The sequence below is a fragment of the Miniopterus schreibersii genome (genome assembly GCF_964146895.1).
Source record: "Miniopterus schreibersii genome assembly, chromosome: 12".
NCBI classification, from domain to species: Eukaryota; Metazoa; Chordata; class Mammalia; order Chiroptera; family Miniopteridae; genus Miniopterus; species Miniopterus schreibersii.
Genome location: NC_138112.1, coordinates 66630727 through 66648493, shown reverse-complemented (window position 1 = coordinate 66648493; position 17767 = coordinate 66630727). Strand labels below are relative to the sequence as shown.

The 17767-nt window shown below is 57.3% G+C and overlaps 2 protein-coding genes across 2 annotated transcripts; one reads left to right on the top strand and one right to left on the bottom strand.

Moving 5' to 3' along the window:
- Window positions 1-999: 999 nt before the first annotated feature.
- PTGDR2 (prostaglandin D2 receptor 2) lies at window positions 1000-2181 on the top strand (the record flags this gene model as incomplete). The annotated part of the gene is made up of 1 exon (XM_081154247.1): window positions 1000-2181. The coding sequence occupies one exon, from the start codon at window positions 1000-1002 to the stop codon at window positions 2179-2181; it is 1182 nt and encodes a 393-aa protein (XP_081010373.1).
- A 1468-nt stretch (window positions 2182-3649) lies between these two features.
- On the bottom strand, window positions 3650-9295 carry CCDC86 (coiled-coil domain containing 86). The gene is made up of 4 exons (XM_081153882.1): window positions 8475-9295; window positions 6336-6465; window positions 4664-4738; window positions 3650-4499 (listed from the first exon to the last, which is right to left on the bottom strand). The coding sequence occupies exons 1-4, from the start codon at window positions 9233-9235 to the stop codon at window positions 4380-4382; spliced, it is 1086 nt and encodes a 361-aa protein (XP_081010008.1). The 5' UTR covers window positions 9236-9295; the 3' UTR covers window positions 3650-4379.
- Between the last annotated feature and the right edge of the window lie 8472 nt (window positions 9296-17767).

Sequence of the window (17767 nt, the reverse complement as noted above, 5' to 3'; positions counted from 1 at the left end):
AGGAGAGCATCCATGTAAGCAACCTACCGCAGTCCTGGCACGCCCTGGGGCCCGGGACCATCCGAGCTCCCCACCCCTGCTACCAGTGCCCCACCTCAGCCCTCGCTGATCTCAACCGGCTTCAGATAAGATGGTCTAGGTTCTCGATGAGGCTGTGGGCGTGCCCGTCTCAGGTGTCTGCACAGCTGCCAGAAGCTGGCTTCTCCAGCAATTCCGAGTAGTCTCTCAGTCAATCTCTGTTGAATGAATGCATGAGCGAGTGAATAAATGAATGAACACCTGGGTTTCCTGGGCAGGCAAAGCAGCTGTGGCCTCCATCCAGGCAGGGGAGGGGTCTTTCACTGGGCCTCCAGAGGCCCAATCTGGCAGTTCCTCCTGCCCAGCTCTCCCCACTCTTATCTTAGTTCCTCTTCAAAGATCACAGGAGGGGCTTGGCTCCACTGTTTACAGTCAACACGCCCAACCAGCCACCACTGTGGGTGCAAAGGGCCCCAGGGAGAATCTGCGGAGAGGCAAGGTCTGGGGGTGCTGGGGTGGGGGAGGGGCGGCCTCCCTTAAAGGCACAGACTCCTTTCATCCCCCAGGCCAGAGGAACCCTCCTGCCCTTCAGGTGAAGCCTCAACCAGCTTCAGCTCTCTGGGCACTGGGAAAAGGAGTCCTTCCTGGCCTGACCTCACTCCTATTTCTCCATGTGATTTAGCCCACGTGCTTAATAATAATCAATGCAGTGTTACTCTGTGCCAGGTTCTGCTCCAGACGCTTATATCTATTAACTCATTTAATTCTCCCAACAACCCTCGGAGCTGGGTCATGTTACAATGTTGCACTCAGGAAGGATAAATGGCTTGCCCAGGGAGGGGAGCTGGGATGTAATTCCCCTCGCCTTGGGGCTTCATCAGTAACATTCGGGGGTCCGGCTCCCCGCTCGGGCCAGCGGGGTCCCCGCTGCCCCTGCCCTGCCCACCTCGGCGCCTCCTTCTCTCCCTCGCAGCGCCCGTCATGTTGACCAACGCGTCCGCGAAGCCGCTGTGCCCGCTGCTGCGGGAGATGAGCCGCCTCGGGGGCCACGGCAACTCCAGCATGCGCTACATGGACCACGCGTCGGTGGCGCTGCACGCGCTCGCCTCGCTGCTGGGCCTGGCGGAGAACGGCCTGGTGCTGTTCCTGGTGGGCTGCCGCATGCGCCAGACCGTCATCACCACCTGGGTGCTGCACCTGGCGCTGTCCGACCTGCTGGCCGCCGCCACCCTGCCCTTCTTCACCTACTTCCTGGCCGTGGGCCACTCGTGGGAGCTGGGCACCCCCTTCTGCAAGCTGCACTCCTCCATCTTCTTCCTCAACATGTTCGCCAGCGGCTTCCTGCTCAGCGCCATCAGCCTGGACCGCTGCCTGCAGGTGGTGCGGCCCGTGTGGGCGCAGAACCACCGCACGGTGGCCGCGGCCCACAAGGTCTGCCTGGCGCTCTGGGCGCTGGCCGTGCTCAACACGGTGCCCTACTTCGTGTTCCGGGACACGATCGCGCGGGAGGACGGCCGCGTCATGTGCTACTACAACCTGCTGCTCCTGAGCCCCGGGCCCGACCCCGACGCCACGTGCAACTCGCGCCAGGTGGCGCTGGCCGTGAGCAAGTTCCTGCTGGCCTTCCTGGCGCCGCTGGCCATCATCGCCTCCAGCCACGCGGCCGTGAGCGTGCACCTGCGCCACCGCGGGCGCCCGCGCTCCAGCCGCTTCGTGCGCCTGGTGGCGGCCGTGGTGGCCGCCTTCGCGCTCTGCTGGGGGCCCTACCACGTCTTCAGCCTGCTGGAGGCGCGCTCGCACAGCCACGCGGAGCTGCGGCGGCTCGTGTGGCGCGGGCTGCCCTTCGCCACCAGCCTGGCCTTCATCAACAGCGTGGTCAACCCGCTGCTCTACGTGCTCACCTGCCCCGACATGCTGCGCAAGCTGCGGCGCTCCCTGCGCAGCGTGCTGGAGAGCGTGCTGGTGGACGACAGCGACCTGGGCGCGGGCAGCCGCCGCCGCCGCGCCTCCTCCGCCGCGCCGCCCGCCTCCCGCCCGCCCGGGCCCCGGGGCGCGCTCGGCTGGCTGCGGGGCGGCCGCGCTGCCGCTGCGGCCAAGCCCCGGGCCGGGTCCCAGGACGAGAGGGGGCCCCTGAACCGGGCGCTGAGCAACACCTCCGGGTAGACGCACCCCGGCTTCTCCGTTCTCCCCGGAGGCGAAGGTAGGGCAGCAGCCGGCGCGGAAGCATCCTGAAGGCACCGTCACTGAAATGCAGGTGTCCGGCCCCAGCCCCAGAGCTCAGGCCGAGGCAGGGCCCGGGAATCTGCATTTTAAAGTGCCCTTGGTGACTCGGTGCAGCCTTTTTCAGAAACGGTTAAAGCGGCCTTCGTGAGCTTTGCTGTGCACGGGTCACCTAGGATCCTGCTCAAGCGCAGCCTGACCCAGCCGGCGGGGAGGGGCGCTGAGATCCTGCATTTCCAACAAGCTCCCGGAGGCCGTGTGCTGCTGGCCCACGGACATACCTGGGGCAATGCGGGGCTAAGACCATGACACCTAGGGCAGTGGGCTCCCAGGGCACACAGGATGCATCTCCCTGGAGCTCAACTTTACCAGATGATGGAGTGTGTGTATTTTCACATTAAACCAGTGATGTATTTTTGGAGAAAGGTTTGGGGAGCACTGTTCCAGTCTTACCTCTTTGCTTTACCCATTTAGCCAACGTTTATTGAGCTGCTTTATCCCACATTCTTGAGGGATAGGTCCTATTAGCCCACATTTTTACAGATGTGCAAATTGAGGTGCAGGGAGGTTAAGTAACTTGCCCCAAGTACAGGGTCTGCATGCTGACCACTAAGCATTACTTGTTCAATTACTGTTCAGTAAGTGAAAGAACACCCTGGCATACCCGAGATGATTAAGATAGTGACTCTGGGAGCCCCCACCTCTATCTCTGGCCCAGCATTGTTCAAAATCTTTACCAGGTGGAAAAAGCAGAGGGGTACCAGGGCCAAGTGTTTGGGAAACCTAGGCTAATCACAGCGCAGTGGGCATCCTCACTGGTCTTCTCCACCTTTAGCATTTTAATGTGCAGAGCGGCTGCCCAGATCACAGCACGTGTTTCTTAGCTAATGTGACCTCTGGGTGCATGCTCCATGGCATGGCATGTGGGCAATGCTGGTCATCCCAAATGTCTGCAGCATTCACCTCCCAGCCACACAGGGGCTGGGCAGCTATCACTCCCACCTGTAGATGTGAGGGGTGACTTGTATGTCACAGCATGCCCAACACACCATGTCCATCTTCTCTACCTGCCATGGATTCCAGGTCAAAGACTGCTATCAGGGCCTGGTGCAGAGCTGGTGACAGTAAATGTTTGGTGGATGAAACATTAGTGGGAGAGGCAGGATGAGAAACTCTCTTGGGACCTTGACCCAATGCTCCTTGTGCCACCCCCAGGCTGGGGTCCCTGAAGGCTGGGCGGGCAAGTTTACTCATTCCCAGCACCTGGCAGGGCCTGGCCCATGGCAAGTGCCCAGCAAGCGGAACAGCAGATGTACAGCTGATAGCACAGCCATCCCACAGTAACACCTCGCCCAGGTTCCCTCCCACCCTGCCCCGCTTTACTTGTAGCACTTTGCCACCTGACACACAGTATATTTTACTTGTTTATTATGTTCTCTCCATAAGAATGGAAGCCCGAGAGCAGGGACTTTTGTCTGTATCCCCTGACACCTAGAACTGTGCCTGTACACAGCAGGTGTTGAATAAATATTTTTGTTGTAGACTGCATGGGCATGAGTTCATCAGATCTTTGGGGCTTCTGCGGAGGGTAGTACAGGGGACGGGGCTAGAGAGGAACCCTGCTCCCCGCAACCTCCCATTTTCACTTTTTGTGTTGAAAAGTGGGTGGAACTGGATTCAGTGGGGGTTCAGTGGGGTGCAGAGGTACGCAAAGCAGCCTTTGGGAAGGTATGGGGGAGCTGGGTTCCTGACTGCCGGCCTCCTGGTCTAGGATGCACCCAGGACCTTGAGACAGAACATATACATTTGGGAGAATCACCCTTCAGGCACCAGTTCCCTGAGGAACCAGAAGAATTGGCCCTCCTTGGTTTGAAGGCACTTGGACGAGGGGGAAGGAGAGAGGAGGGAGCAGAACCTCTTCTCCCAACCCAGCCCCTAATTTCTGCCAGGTCTCAGGCTCCCTCTGTCTCACAAAGACCTGCCTAAGAGGCTCTGAAAGGCTCAGAGCCCCACCTGGAGTAGGGTCCCTGTTTTGGAGCCAGAGTTGGAGTGCCAGGTCCAGCAGAGGTGTGTGACCAGTGGCCCGAGGTGCCGTGTCTGACACGGTAGTTGGCTATGGGAGGCCTCAGGCTGACCTGAGCTCAGACCTTGGCGGCCAGCTGCTGGGGTGGCTGCTTCTGCAGGAGGGCCAGGGTGTCCCGCTTCTTGATGGAGCGCAGCTGCTTCTTCTTTGCCCGCTTGAGCTTGGCGGGGTTTCGGATCTAGGGGGATGAGGGGAGGCATTGATGTCGTCAGAGTCTCTGTCCTGTTCCCCAGGGAAAGGGAGTCCTGGGATCTCAGCAGGACAGCGGGGGCAGGAGGCAGGGGTGTGCGGGGGCATCTGGAGTGCACACCCAGCCCCCGGGCAGGGTAGGGCACCACTCACCACTTGGACTATCTCTGCCTTGCGCTCGTTCTCCAGGCGCCGCCTCAGGTTCTCCGCTCGGCGCTGTTTCTTTTCCTGGGATGCACAAGGGAGGGGATCTGGGTCTGGGAGCTGACGCAGCCCTGGTCTCAGCCCCAGAGCAGTGAGACTGGCAGAATTCCAAGGGAGGGGAAGGGCCCTCTTATCCCAGGTCCTGGTGGGATGTGGGTGGAGGGCCAGGAAAGAACAACCCCTGTGCCCATGGGACCACCATGGTGGAAGGTACTGACTCTACCTGAGCAAGTGGGCATCTGGTCAGGCCGCTGGGGACAGAGGCTTAGATGGGGCTGGGGAGACTCAGACAGGGGTGGCTCCCCGCTGGGAAACTCAGGCACATGTAGACAGTGGCCCCTGGTACCACCCTCCTCATAAACTGCCAGGGGAGAAGGGGTGAGCTGGTCCCCTCATTCCCACCTACCCTCCCCATGATGTCCATGTGCCTAAGTGCAGGGCTGGGAAAGGTGGAGGTTGCAGAGAAGAGGCTCTAGTTCGCGTCCTGACTCTGCTACTTCCTAAATGGGGTGACCTTGGCCAAGTAGTTTAACCTCTCTGTGCTTCAACCCCTCATCTTTAAAATGAGAATGATCACATAAGCTAGTTTTGAGGAATAAGTGAGTGAATACATGTAGTGGACTTCCAATGTTACCCGGCCTGCGAGGAGCACTTAGAAGATGAATGCAGAGGAGACTGCCTTGGGAATGGGAAGCCAGTGACTTTCTGGCTCTGCTGATTGCTTTCCCTGCTGAATCAGGGTGGGATGTAGGCTCTGAGGTTGCTGCATGGCCAGGGGCCTCTCTTGGCTTTGGTAACTTAGTGGGGAAGGGTGGACTGGGCCCTTGGTGAGAAATGAGAAGTGAGACTTGGGTTCCCAGCCAGGGGAAGGTCTGGGCTGGGGGCTGGGCAGATACACCTCTGAAGGGAACAGTGAGAAGGCTGGCTTGCCCAAGAGGGAGCCGGGCCCGCAAAGGAAGTGAGATAAAGCCTTAGCACCAAGCGGCAGCCACAACTTCTACAGCACCTGGGGCGATTCAAAGCAGGGGACAGATGACTAAGTGATGACCCATCCCTTCCCTCAGTGGCCAGGCTGGGACCACAAGGATCACTCCTCCTGTGCCCTTGGGATCACTAGGTGAGCGATGTCCCAATGGTAACCCTGATCCTGGCGTGGCAGTCACCAGCCAATGCCAAGGCCTCACTTTCTGTGTGGCCTGCTGGGCTTCCTGGGGAATGAAGAGGTTGAGCGTGAGCCTCTAACAGAGCATTTTGGGCCCTGGGATGTGTATCAGGGAGAAAACCGGAGGAGGCACAGGCACCCACTTTGCTGATGTGTGGGAGCCACCTCTTGGAGAAGGAGGGCAGCAAGTCCCGCTTCCCGGGCGCCTCCCCATCCCTGAGACATGTGCAGAGCCCTGGGCTGACCGGGATGTGCCACTGGCCTTCCCTACCCCTTGGTCCCAGACTGTGCTCCTGCTTCGGGCCAGGCTCCCGGCCTCCCTGGCACCCGCAGGATCTAGAAGGGCCAAGTCAGCCTCCCCAGGACCTATGTGAGCCTTCCCCTCCCCCCCCAGCCTATTGCAGGGCCCTGGCTCGACCCCTGAGCTCCAGGCTCGGCCCGGCCCAGCCGGCGCCCCACCTGCCGGCGCTTCTCCTTCTCCTCCTCCAGGTGCCGGGCAAAGTCCTTGGCCAGCTTCCTCTCCTGCCGGTCCCTCATCTTCCGCTGCCAGGATGTGCGCAGGGGCTTGTCCTGAACCATCTGGGAGAACCTGGATCGGGGAGAGTGGGTGCTGGTGGAGCCCATGGGATGCACCCGGGCTTCCTCTCAGCTCCGGGCTCTCTTCCCGAACCCAACCAGAATCATCTCGCCACCTGCCTGTGTGCCGGGCAGTCGACCCTCCAGGTCTGCAGAGACTCGGGGTAGGAAAGGGCTCCGATCGAGCTGGCTGCCGTTTCTTAAGCCCTGACTACGTGCCTCTGAGGTGGGGGCTCTCGTTCTCTCCATTTTACAGAGGAGCAAACCAAGGCTTGGGGAGGTTAAATAATTGCCCAGGGGCATCCTGTTCCCAAATCCCTGCTTGTGACCACAGAGTCCAGGTCACACAGCCTCTGCCATAAAGCCTTGCTGCTTTCCCCAAGAGCAGTTGGCCAGGGCACAAATGCCCCTGGAGATGGGACTTATTCCCTGCTGGGTGGCATGAATGGGCACAGTTCTCGGTCATGATTTGGAACCTCTCTCTCCAGTAGGGAAATGTGAAAATGGAGTGGGTATGGAAGATGTTCAGTGGAAGTCTTGATTTTCTGAAGTGTGATAGTGACATTATAGTCACAGGAGGAAGGAGAGTATCTCTGTGAGAAGGCTCACTGCAAAGATGTAAGGGTGCAATGACATACGCAGGGTGTGCTACAAAATATCCCAGGAAAAAAAAGAAAGAATAAAATATCAAGGACCTCTACATTTATGCTGTTCAATAAGGACTCCAGTAGTCACACTGGCTGTTGAGCATTTGAAATGTACTTGGTGTGACTGAGGAAATGCATTTTTAAACTCTATTTAATTTTAATCAATTTAAATTTAAATAGCCACATTTGGCTGTGGCTAAGGTATTGGGGGCAGTGCTGTTCCAGAGCATCAGTTTACCTGGAAACTGAAGGAAGACAGGCGTGGGTTCCAAGGCCTGAATCAACCATCTGTGTAATGGGGGGCAAGGTAGCCTGAGTCTCAGCACGTTCACAAGTTAAATGGAGGTGAGAATTGTTCCCATTCCAAAGGGTGGTGGGAGGATTAATTGAGACACAGCTGAAGAAGTACTTAGCACAATGCTCTGCACATAGTAGGTGCTCAGTAAACACCACCCTTCAGAGAAGGGACCTGGCACATCCATGGAGCACACTGTGCAGAAGCAGGCATTTGGCAGGAGCACAGGTGGGGCTGCAGCCAGGCCTTCCCAGCTGTGACTACTTCCCTCCATATCCCCCCTTTGCTGGAATACCTCCTGGAGCTGGTGCTGCCTCCACTGTCTCTGGGCTCACTCACAATCCACTGAAGTTGCTTCCTCAAATATCCCAAGCATCAATTCAATGACCTCTGGGCCCTTATCCACAAGATCTGCCAGCAGCCTCTGAGGGTGTTTTAATTCTAGTGCAACAGCCTCCTTACCGGTTTCTCTGCTTTCACCCTCCTGCTTTTGGACCGCCTATGGTCTCTTTACCCCTGGTTTCTCTGCAGAACGTCAAGATAATCCTCGTATGTAAAATGAGGCTAAATCTGCTGCTTCACAGGGTTAATGTGCAGATTAAACGCCATGATGCATGCTGGTCCCTGTTTGAAAGGCTAGTTCCCGGCCAATTCTTACTACTAAAGTACTTAGCACTGTCTTATATACTCAGTGTTGGTAATACTTTTTATCACAAAGGTTAATAACTGCAATAGATGATGGTGGGTGAAGACAGATCTCACTGCATTTTATCAAGTAATGGCTGGTTTACTTGCTTCTGCCTCCCTCATCAGAGGGGGCAGACAAAGGTAAATGGCTGTTGAATGAATACTGAGGGTATGAGGTGCTATAGGAGAGTACACAGGGACCTTGAGGAGGAAAGCGGGACAGACATAACTATGCTGTCACCCTCCCTGGGGTCCCAGAGCATTTTACCACATTCTGATTACCCATTTGTGTGAGCTCTCTTCAGCCCAGGGGCTGTTCTCCAGGCTGCTCCGGCGCCCCAAAGCCACCGAGAACCCCCCTGCCCAGCTGCCCACCCCCCGTCCCCACTTCACCTCTTCTTGGAGCGGTCCTTCCACACCCGTCCGGACTTGGGCTTTCCCTTCGGGATTGTAGGAACCTCCAACTCCTCCTTCAACTTCTTGGGTGCTGGGGCCTGGGGTGAAGACCTTTTTCGCTTCTTTGGCCAGAGGCCGTCTCTCCCCAGCTCCCCGGCAGGAGGTGGCTTGCTCGGCTCGTGCTGACCCCGGGAGGAGCCAGCTGACTGGGGTGTCAGCTCCTGTAGCGGCGGCGACGGCTCCGGACCGGGCGCTTGCTGACCAGGATAAGGTTCCGGTGATCCTGGGCCCGACTGCAGCTGATGTCGGAGGGACCCCCGGGCCGGCTCCTCCTTACTCTGGGCCAAGTCCGCGTCCGGTCCTTCTCGGCCCTGGAAGAACTTTGGTGACTTCCCAGTTGGCTTTGGCTGACGTCGGGGCGACTCGGGACTCGACTCTGGCTGTCTTCGGGGAGACTCCAGGGCTGGATCTTGCTGACCCTGGGGGGACCGTGGGCCCGGCTCCGGCTCCCTTCTGGGAGAACCCAGGCCTGCCCCCTGCCCTAGACAGGGTGATCCCGGGCATCTCTCCGGCTGGCCTCGGGGGGACTCCAGGCCGGGTTGCTGCACCAGCCGAGGCGAGCCGGGCTGTCTCATTTCTTCCGGGTTCGATTCGAACTCCACAAGGGCCCGTCTCGGCCGCAACACTGAGGCGGGGCTCTCGGGAGGCTCAGCCTTTAGGCCCTCCAGCCGCCGGCTGCGCCTCAGCGGCGTATCCATGGCCCAGCCTGTAAATTCCCCAGACCCAGGCCCACGTGCAGCCTCTGGGACAACCGGCGCCGTCCTATGACGTCAGGAGGCGCGACGCCCGCGCCCGCGGGGGGGCCGTCGCCAGGGCGACCCTGCGGGTTTCAGGCGCGGAGGCGGGGTTAGCGGCCTGAGGGGGCTGGGCTTACTAGGCGCATGCGCAAAGCGCTGCGGGCGTCCCCGGGATCGCGTCGTGGCTTCAGCGCTCCTTTGTCTTCCCTGCAGCCTGGGGCGGCGGGGGGGGCGGCGGGGGGGGCGGCGGCCTGCAGGCAGAGAAGGGAAGAGAGACCCATTTCCCGGGGAGAAGAGCCTTGGAGGAAGATCCGGGGAACCCGTAGGCAAGGCTGGGTGGAAGCATTACCGCTGGCTCCCTCCTGTGCCGTTGGGTAGGGGTCCCTCCTTCTCTGGGCCTCAGTTTTTTCCATGCGTAATGTGGGTGCTTTTGCACTAGTGTAGTGTATCTAAAATGACCCTGTCGGAGTATCCCCATCTGCCAGAGTGAACGTTGCCTGGCAGATCCTGGAGGTGGGAAATCTGAAGTCTTGAGTTACACGTTGAATGTGCACACCCATGCCTTCTCTTCTCCTGCCCTGTGCTGAAGTATCAAATTTATGTCTCTCCCTTTTCAACATTTTCAGCATTTATGCATGAAGTTGAGGTGCTGGTAAGATGCACCCCTTTTGTCCTGGCACACCAGGGCCCTCAACCATGCTGCATACCCTCTCGGGTGCCACTGTTGCCCCCGTTCTAGAAACAGGTTGGGTGGCCTCTGAGCTTCCTTTCAGGCAGACAGCGCTCTTTGCCCCAGTGTGTGAACCTGCCTCAGCCTCTTCTTTGCTTGAGGCCCAGGGAGGGTTTTGAGTAATTTCAGCAGGAGTCTTTCTTAAGGAAGAATATCTTGGAAGCTGCCCAACTGTATCCCAGCTCTTCTCCAGTGTTATTCTTAGAGCTGCCTGGGAATGGCCCTCTGGGATCCCAGGGCCCCTGTTCCACTGTCCCAGTGGCTCCTTTTAGAAATCATTGTTTCTCCATCAGAGGGGTTGTGAGAGGGCCTGGGAAGTTGTCCAAGGATGCTCAGGGGCCAGAGGGGGAAGGTCAGGGCAGACATCCTGGGCCTCAGCGCTGAGCACAGCTCCCACCTGCTGAGTCACTCTGCAGTGTCAGGTGGAGCCCAGCCTGTCTTGACCGATGGTCAAGGAGATGAGCAGGTTTCAGACAGAGTTCCTGGAGGGTGAAAAAGTGGATTGAGAATCGAGTAACACCTCTCACTTCTTGGCTGGGGCCACACAGCATCCACAATGCATCCTGATGAATTCAGCCTGTTGCACTCACCTCCCTAAGGGTAAGGTGATGGCACAGTTTCTCCAATGTCCCTCCATGTCTTCGAAAATAGCTGCACCCTTGTGCTGTTATGGTGTGTTAGTTCCTGCCTTCTTGGCCCCTCTCAGGCTCCATCTGCCAGCTCAGTGCCCTCATGATCCTGGGCCAAGGAAGGCCCTGCGGGGAGCCTTGGCCTCAGTCCCCTGCGGAGCTGTGCAGCTCCCCACCGCAGAAGCAGCACACCTATTCTGGCCCAGCTCTTCTAGCCCCCAACTCTTGGGTCCTTAAACTCCTGTACCTTTTTGGAGACCCGAAGGGCCAGCCGCTGACACCAGCGTGTGTTACTAGACTACACCACCCTGCCGCCTCTGCCCGGCATCAGATCACCTCAGCGCCCTGCTTCCTGAGCTCCTGTCCTCAGCTGCACGGGGGGCTCTCAGATGCCCATTGGATCATATCCCAGTCCTGCTTAAAATACTTTAGAGGGAAATCTCAGGTCCCTGCCAGGGTGGTGTGAGAGGAGATGTTTTACAGACAGGGGACCTGTGGGTGTCCCTCGAATCAGGTGTGGAGACCCATGACCAACATAAGCATCAAGTGAACTCTGGTCCAGAAGCCTCTGCTCCCCACCTGAGCTGTTTCTCATTGTTATTATAAGTGATGTGCAGGGGCCCATGGGAGACACTTGATTTTTTCAGAAAAGCCTGGTGTGGCAGTTGCTGTTGGGACTCTGTTCTCTTACACTCCTTTGCTTTCTACTGCAAGTATCCCAGCCCCTTACCCTGGGGTGGAAGGATACTGAGGGGGTTTTCTGCAGTCCCCCGAAGAACCCAGCGAGACTGAGCCCTACTTGTCTACTAAGGTAACCTGGTCATTCGTGCACCCTCTTTTGGCTTCTTCCCTGTCCCTGTCTCACTTTCTCACTGATAAGTTCTCACTGGGGTCATTTTGTGAGTGGACTGCACTTAGATCCTTGTCTCAGTCAGCCCTGCAGGAACCCCCCCTAAAAAGTGGGGCAGACAATTACTGGGCCAGGCATTCTTTCAAGTGCTCAATATGTACAAACTCAGTAATCCTCACAACAAGCCTGTGAAGCAGGTGCTATTGTTATGACTCCCATTTCGCACATAAAGAAACTGAGGCACAGAGAGGCTGGGGCACTTGTAAAGGTCACACAGTAAATAGGTGGTAGAGATAGGATCCACACCTAGCTGCCTGACTGCAGAGCCAAAGCTCTTAAATCTCCCTGTTCTCCCAGTAAGGAAACAGGCACAGAGAGGCTAATGTTCTTGCCCAAAGTCACACAGCTACACGTCAGAGCCGGGATCACAGTTCCAAAGCCGCCATGCTTAGCTGCCTTGTGCCCCTCACATGGGCCTCAATCATCCCTTCCTCACACTGACCCTGGCCCGTGCACTGGGAGGTGCTGGGTGCCATGTCGCCCCGTGGGCCAGCTGTGGCTCTGCATGCAAACACACCTGGCAGGATGCTGAATTGGCAATACCGTCTTATTTGTGTAACCTGAGATCTGCTGACTGAAGGAAACCCTGAGCCCACAGATGACCAAAGATAAAGATCAGATGTTCTCTGAGCCATTAACACTTCAACCAGCCAAGGGTGTTGTTGAGGGCATGAGAGTCCCCAGATGACAGGGGCCTGCATCCCCCTGGCCCTCAGGCACCCAGGTTGACTGCCCCGCAGGGGACCCAGGGGGCGTGTCACTGTCCCACTCCATGATTCTCATGGGTGAGGCCTGCTTCCCCTTCCCAACCGGGAGCCAGTTGAAACCCTCAGCCTGGTTCCAGCCACCGATGCTGGATCCGGTCCCGAGCTGTCGGTTTTTCTGGACAAGCGCAGGCTTTGTCATCTGGCCTTGCTGCATTTTGCTTTCACCTCTTTGGAGTCTCAGCTCTCTCTCCTTCAATAGGTGAACCCCCCCTTTCCGTGTATGAACAGCTGCTTCTAGGTACCTCGAATCAGGCCCTGCTGAGGACGTGCGGAGGGACCAGGGCTAGCATGTCAGTTCTTATCTTGAGCACTTATCTCCAAGGTTCATCTTTTCTTTGTGTTCCCAAGTGCTCAGGATGAGTCTTGTATTCTGAGGAGGGGAGAGACCTCAGCAGAGGGCATGGATGGGAGTGAAACCTGGGACCCGGGCTGCCAAGCCTCCCCGCTGTCCCCACAGGGCATTGCCAGGGTGCGGGGAAGCTGACCTCTTTGCACAGCTCCGTGTACCTGCAAAGCTTATCTCCTGATCCCCTCACAGCGTCTGCAGGTTTTGCTGAAACAGGAAGGGGACAGACCTGCTACCCACCCCTCCCCTCCCATGAGAAGGCCTCCTCCCCCTCCTCCCCCTCCTCCCCCTCCTCCCCCTCCTCCCCCTCCTCCCCCTCCTCCCCCTCCTCCCCCTCCTCCCCCTCCTCCCCCTCCTCCCCCTCTGTGTCTCCACAGCACGTTCCCCTGCCCCAGGCAGGCCAGGGAAGGGCTGGGGCAGGCTGGGGAGTGAACACCTAGGCCAGGTGGGAAGTAGGTACCCCAAGAAGGGGGCATGGCAGCTCACACCCCATCTCATCTTCACCCCAATAACAATGCTTCTCAAACTTTGGCAAGCATCAGAGTCATACGGAGGGCCTATAAAACATAGATTCCTGGCCCTAGCCCCAAAGTGACGATTCAATAGGTATGACACGGCCGAGATGCCCCAGTTCTAACAAGCCCCTGGGTGGCGCTGCTGCCGTCCGGGGACCACACTGTCGGGGGCACCCTGCAGGCAGAGTGAGTGTAACACGAAGAGCTCCCCGGCTTCACCTGCCCGCACAGAGCGGCGGCCGAGCTCATGCTACCGCTTTTTTCCACGAAATATTTATCCTCTGAGAGGCACTGGGGTACAGCTGCGCACTGAGCAGCGGGGGCCCCGCCTCGAGGGCACCGGAGTCTCAGAACTACCCTTGGAGGACGGCTGAGCCAAGCAGGGGTCATTGTCCCTGTGTTACAGGTGAGGAGAGAGTGGAGAGGTTTCGTGACTTGCTGAAGGCCACACAAATGGCAAGTGGCAGAACTTGAACTCAGGACTTCTTACCTTAAAACCCGGCCGCCACCCCCTGGCTGGGAGCCATCTCGGCTTCGTGGAGCTGGGTTCAGATGGCAGAGCTGCAGACCCTGGACTTGTGTCGGTGGTGACAGCCGGGGGCTTCATCCTTAGGTCTGGAAGGAGAGCTTGACAGACAGGTCAACAGGCACCCCACCCCACCCCAGCCCACGCCCACACCCACACCCACAACTCTCAGTTCCTAAGATCACAGTTTTGAAGTGAGTCACTCCCTCTCCCTTCCTCGCCATTCACTTATCCCTGTCCTGTCATTTCCTCTAACATCTGGTTTCTCTTCAGCTCCAGCCTTTCCAGTGAGAGGGTTGTCACCATCCTCTCCATGGCAAGCCCTGGAGACCTGTCTTTAGTGACCAAGGAGCAAATTATGAGGCCCCTTTCCTGAAGCGTGGACCGACCAGGTCGCTGGTTCGAGGGTAGAATCTGCTGGCCCCGTGGCAGGGGAACCTCTCTCCTCTCCACCTCCGCGCACTCCGGTGGGGGACTGGCCCCAAATCTGACTGAGCTGCTGAGATGAGATTTCCTCTGATTCAACAAACTCGCTTCCCTGTTATCCTCCTGGAGCCTCGGGAACCTCAGGCTCCCCAACTGTAGGACAGAGCAGCTGCCCGAGTCCACAGGATCAGCCAGGCCCCTTCTTGCGGATCTTGCACCCCAAGGCTTGCTCAGGGGAAGGGCCGTTGTGAAAACAAATAGATCGCTTACCCCAAAAGGACCCTTCATGTGCTTATGAATCCAAAAGATGTCATTTATGGTACATTTTAAGGATATAAAAATTATAGCAATATTGATGAGAAGACATTTTATTGCAGTGGCTTCAAAAATCACAAAGACATACCAATTTCACTGGAAGTTCAGCTGATAGATTCTGTCCAGAGTGGCTACCAAGCACGGAGGGTGTTTACAGGAATTATCTCCTTTAATTCTCATGGCAGCCCCATGAGAAAGTTGATCCTGCCCCCCCCCGCCCCCCCGTTTTTTAGAGGCAAAGGAGCTTGTCGGGGCCAAAAGAGAATTTGAATCCAGGACTCTGCCTCCAGTGTGGGTGCACCCGCCCCACACCTCTCCGCTCCGTGTTTTAGGCACTTGACCTCAATCAGGAGTAAAGCCTAGGCCTGATTTTCTATTCTTGAGAAATAAGGCACAGCGCAAAAATGTCAGGTCATTAAGCGCCTTCCATGTGGAGCAGGGGCTGATCAACCAAAGGGTTATTCCGCTCCTTTATTTTCTGTTGAAAATAAAATATTACACAACACTCAGATGGTATCGCTCTCTGCTGAGTGGTTTTAGCTTCGCCTGAGAGATGACTCAGGGTAGATGGAGATATCCCCACTTTTGGAAATTAGATGCCGAAGGTGTAGAAGATTGCATTTCCTAAAGCTGGCTGGAACAGTATCTCCTGCCCATGTGCTCTTTCTGCCCCATGACCTCAGCACCCTTTCCCTCGAGTTGTGGTGCCTGAGTGTTTCTGATCCGCCCCCAGGCAGGACTGTTTCTTAACCAGATGTAATCAGGTTAAGATGAGGTCATACTGGATTAGGTGGCCCTAATCCTGTAGGACTCGTGTCCTCATAAGAAAGGGAGAGACACACGGGGACACCGTATGACGGAAGAGGGTGACATGATGGGGCCACAAGCCAACGCCACCAAGGATTGTGGGCAACCACGGGAAGCTCAGGAGAGGCAAGGAGGATTCTCCCAGAGCCTTCAGAGAGAGCATGACCCTGTCACCACCTTGATCCCGGGTTTCTGGCCTCTGGAATTGTGCGACTATGGACTTCTGTGTTTTAAGCCCCCAAGTTTGTGCTAATTTTTCCCCAAAGCCTTAGAAAACTAACACACAAATTCCCAGATCCCTAGATTCAAATTCATGGCTCTGGCCGGTGCTGCTCAGGGGACAGGCTGGATCTCCTCTGAAGCTCTGGCCCAGGAGGTCCTGCAAGGTTAATGCCATGTGGCTCTGCATTCCACCTGTCCCGCCAGGGGCAACTGGGTAGCCACAGAGAGGTGCAGGCTATAACAAAGGCGTGGAGGACTGGGACGCACACCCCAGGGGAGGAGGGTGGCCAGGAATTCAGACCGCAGGGAGGTGGGCCTGAGCACAAAGGCCTGCTCCACACCCACCCCACCACCCTGTGGAAAGGGACCCCCAAGGATCCACCTTCTGGTGAGGTTTTCCAGGGTGAGCTGTGTGCCCAGAGGCAAAGGCGATGGCTGTGGAACTTAGCCCAGGAACTGTGCATTTTGCCGCGACCCTCAGGGTGGCTGCTCCTCAGATGAAGAACTGCGCAGGGACGGAGGAGGGTTCCGGTCCCAGAGAGCCCAGGGGCAGCCCCCAAAACCCTCGTGCTGGAAAGTCTGCCATCTGGGAAGGATTTACCCCCAAGGCGGGCATCTGTGTCTCATCACAGAGCAGTGGGGAGAGGGCTTATGGGAACAGAGATGGGCCAAGGTCTCCCCCGGGCTCTGCAGAACTCGGCGGGACTGAATTCTAGAAGGTGACCACAGAAGACTCCTAGGTCCCTGGTCCATCACTTTCTGAACTTTGTGAGAATGGAATTAGCCTGGGACACTTGTTCAAATGCAGGCTATTCGGTGGGTCTGGGGTGGATTTCTAACAGTTCCCAGGTGATGCCAAGCCCTGGTCCCGGCACCACCCTCTGAGGAGGGACCAGTCTCTTAGAGCAGAGGAACCAAGGCCAAGAGAAGGGAAACAACCTGCCCGAGTCCCAGGGCTGGATGCTGACAGGTCTGGCCTGGGAATCCAGTCTGTGCCTCTGAGCCGGCAGTTTGCTCCATTACAGTTGCTGTACTTACTTCTTGGCTCGAGCGCCACCGTGTGGGGAAATGCTTTTCTCCTTCCTTGGGCTAAATCTGTTGGGATAGGGGCACGTTTTCTACTGCCCTCCTCCTGGGCCCAGGTGCCCTGAAGCAGCTGCCACCCTGAGCGGAACCCCCTGCAGCCCAGCGCCCTCCCTTGGGCCTTCCAGTCCTGCCTGTTTCCCTCCCGCTCGGAACAGCTCTGCATCCTGCACCTTCACCCCCACGTGGATTTAGACTCTCCCCCAGAGGCCTAGGGTGGGAGCAGAGCCCCCACGTCCCTGTAGAGAGTCGTCCCCTGCCCCCTCCCGCTCAGGGCACTCATCAGTGCTCCACCAGCCAGTGGACACCAGAAAGTGGTGGGAAACTCCACGAAGCTTGGTGGCAGCCAGGATGGCCCACAGCTGACAGGGAGCAAGCCGATGACGATCTGCAGGGCCCCCAGTGGCCCCTCTGCTCAGGCCGGTATGCAGAGCAGGGCCCTTCAGCCCTTCGGCCCTTCAGCCCCGCTGTTTCTGTGGCGGGAACGAGGTCTCCTGACTGGGAGCCCTCTGCACTGACTTCCACCTCCGACCAAGTCAGCTGACATTCCTGAGCCTCCGTTTGCTCATCTCAAAGGGGGAAAATACCTATCCAGGGGATCTCCAGGATTAAATAGGATGCTACGTGCAAAGGGCCTAACACAGTTCCTGGCTGCTTTCCTGCCAGACGCAAACCCACAGCAGGAGTGAGGGACAGGGCTCACCCTCGGGTCATCTGTCCTCAGTGGCTTCCCTCCCAGATGCCCCCCTGCTATCTGCAGAAATACTGATTTCATCCCTATGAAAGCCTGTGAGTTTCCTTTTATAAATGGGTGTCGGCTGATCGTCTGCCAGCCCAGGTCTGCTCGGGCAGGTGATGGCAGGCAGGCATTCCCACCCCTCTGCCTGCTGAAGGCATCCAGAGCCCCAGGTTCACTGTCACTGAGCCCACGGCAAATGTCGCTGCTGCCCCCAGAAAGCCAACCCATTTCCATGCTGACTTTGACTTACAGTTTCTCCCTGAGATCATGAGGCAAGCTGGTGCAAACCATTACTCATCTGTTTGCATCACCCCTTTCTCGGCACCGTGCAATCAAGTCAAATTCAGAAACAACGTGCGTGCAGTTAAGACCCACACTCCTTGGCTTCAAATGTTGTGCTCACTGCAATAACCTCATTGTTCGCAGGGACTCTCTTTATAATAGGTACATGCCATAAAATTGAAGTTGCAAAATACAT